Raw genomic sequence first — 2,858 nt, 5'->3', positions numbered from 1 at the left:
AAAAAAAAAAAAAAAAAAAAAAAAAAAAAAAAAAAAAAAAAGTTAAAAAAAAAAAAAAAAAAAAAAAAAACAAGGTTCAATATAAGAGAAAGACTTCAGCTTTTTAATCTAAAAATCTGTTGATTGATTTTCCAATAAATAATGAGAATTTTAAAGTGCTTGTGACATGCATATCCATGAAATACAAAAAAAAAATCAAAGAAAATATGTTTATATGGAAGAAACTTGGCATAATACACATGATTTTACTTATGTCACATAATTGGCACATTTTCTTTTGAACTTGGCTCAGCTAAAGTGAAACAGGAAGTGACATCAAAGGGGAACTCGTTGAGAAAGAAAACTTCCTGGTTTTTGTTTATTTAAACAATATTATGACTCTTTATCATCTCTATGATAGTGCTTAAAATATTTTAAAGAAACATCAGATTCTTAGCCATCTTAGCAAAACTCTGTTCACATGCAGACATTCCCCTTTGACATCACTTCCTGTTACTTCACATGCAAATATCTCAACAACTCTTCGTGTCAGCGGCGTGAAAATCTTTTTTTACAATATGTTATTAATGTTATCTTTCCAAAAATGCATTCATATTTATTACATTAAATTGATGTTACTGGCACTTTAATATCTAAAGCAGGAGGTCTCCAGATGGTGGGCCACGGTCTGGATATTATAAACWGATGAGCTGAAACTCGCAGAGGCACAAAAAGTCATTTTCAGGGCGTAGTCACTGACACAGCATCATTTTAGCCGATGCAGGAGGACTGCCAGCACCTCGCGCCATCTTCATAAAGCTTCCCGGTACAACAAGTTCCTCCTGGGGAACAAATCAAATTAAATTTGTAGAAATATAACATTATCTTAGAATTTTACTCAAGTGGCTAACACCAGGRTCCTTGTAAAAAACTAAAGTTACTCACAAAGCATCTTTACCCTTCAGAGACCTCCAGGAAACAGCCAGGAGTACGGAGGCGGGTTTTTAAGAGGCTTAGGAGCCTCGTAAGCAGACGAGGGAAAGTCGGATGGAAAAAAAAAAAACAAAAAGATGGGAGGACAGTTCTCGGAGAGATACTGAGTTAGTGGAGCGCTACAGATGAGATTCACGCAGAGATAATGCTCGTGCTTGATTTTTCTGAGACGCGAGGCGAGGAACTATACCATTAGAAATGAAAATGATGGAAATGATAAAGACATCCTGAGAAAAAGAAGAAAAGGAGCAAAAGTGACGTCGGTTTGGACTAAATTAGTCTGTTTGTTTGATATAAACCAAGCAGCAGCAGTATTTTCTGACAGGGCAGTAAAAATAACCCTGCCACCGTAAACATACGAGTGAATAAAGACAGATTCTTAAAGGCACTGAGACACAACATGCAGGAGGACCGGAGCARCACCTTCAGTGCATGTGGGGTATCATGGATACAGTAGATGCGCAGACTGTAGTCCAGGGAGAGGCACGGCGCTCGGGGGGCGAACAGAGCCAGCTGCAGGCGCTTACAGGCGGGCCGCGGAGGGCAGGACTGGCCCACAAGGCCGTAGGTTCCCAGYTGCTCCATGAGGACGTGACAACACTCCTCCTCCAGCTGCAGGTAGCACGGAGACGACAGCGTCTCCTCCCCTACCGTCAACACCTCCTGAGGGAACACTGGAGTCAGTGACTGTCTGATAATAACAGCTTTCATTCTAATTCTAATTTAAAGGCCAGCATTTCATAAAAACCTTCCACACGTCATAATCATCCACAAATGCTGGTTAAAGCTCTATCATGCAAAGTAGAAGCCATATAACACCACATAGAAAAGCTGTTCCTCTCTCTGCATCAAAGCTCACATAAATTAAACTGAAGCAAAGAGAAAAACTGCTGTCGTCCAGAGTTTGGTAACACTTTATAATAACTGCACCATTTTAAACTTTACTTAATCATTAATAAATGGTTATTTAACCTTGAAAACGTCATTAAGTATTCATTTATAATAAAAGTATAAATGAAGTTTAAGGCTTTATCCAAAAAGGCTAATTACTTCCAAAACCAACATACCTATTGTTTGTTAATGCTTAATAACTCATAAATTAATTATTAAATGCTCATATAAATGTACTTCACATCCTGTTACACACCACTTTTCTTTACATTTTTATTAATGTGGACAAAAACCTGAAGCGCCACAAGTTCCTTTTCACCTGTAGAAATCAACAGAGGTCTTGAAAAGAAAATAAGTAAATAAAAGTAAAAATAAGAAAATGACTTAAACAATTTTCCCTTCAGTGAAATTTATTTTTACCAAAAGTCATAAAACTGATCACAAAAATCCAGGAAGTAAACGTAAAAGTAATTTTACACGTTCTCTAATACACAAACTATTAAATTTACTGAACCAAACTGGTTCCACTAAAACACAGTTACTGCAGGCCAACAGCTGAGGGGCCGAACATCCAGATATGAATAAAACAAGTATTACAAAGATCTGTTACCTTTGAAATAGTTTATTTTGCTGCATTTAATCATGAATACAACTTACAGAACCGTATGTAAGAAAAGTAATGATAATAAAACAAAATCAAAAATAACACAAATTTTTAAAACAATTTTATTTTCACTTTTATAGTTTTATCTTCAACTGCTTGTAGTTTTAACTGTCTTGGGTGTTCATAGACATGGTTTTTACCAGCTTGTAGGCAGTATACAGAATAATTAATTCACGAGTTATTAAGCATGAACAAACATTAAGTTTGTTAGTTTTGGAAGTAATTATTCTTTAAGCATAAATCATTAATGCTTATTATGTACTGTTATGGCAATATTTATTTAAAAACAGAGAGAAATACGTGGTCCAAGAATGAAGGTACTCCGTGGGAT

At 35.8% G+C, this 2,858-nt stretch overlaps 1 protein-coding gene across 2 annotated transcripts in view; it reads right to left on the bottom strand.

The window, feature by feature from the left end:
• Positions 1–2,858, bottom strand: part of unc5b (unc-5 netrin receptor B) — a gene marked incomplete in the record, with an annotated part of 99,811 nt that overhangs the window by 11,560 nt on the left and 85,393 nt on the right. For both annotated transcript variants that reach the window (XM_014005994.1, XM_014005993.1), the window contains 1 exon segment: positions 1,396–1,635. In XM_014005994.1, coding sequence (XP_013861448.1) covers positions 1,396–1,635 — 240 coding nt within the window.

Source organism: Austrofundulus limnaeus, unplaced genomic scaffold, assembly GCF_001266775.1.
Source record: "Austrofundulus limnaeus strain Quisiro unplaced genomic scaffold, Austrofundulus_limnaeus-1.0 Scaffold33, whole genome shotgun sequence".
In the NCBI taxonomy this organism is placed as follows: Eukaryota; Metazoa; Chordata; class Actinopteri; order Cyprinodontiformes; family Rivulidae; genus Austrofundulus; species Austrofundulus limnaeus.
Note: the sequence above shows the minus strand (reverse complement) of the source record. Positions and strands in the feature narration are given on the sequence as shown.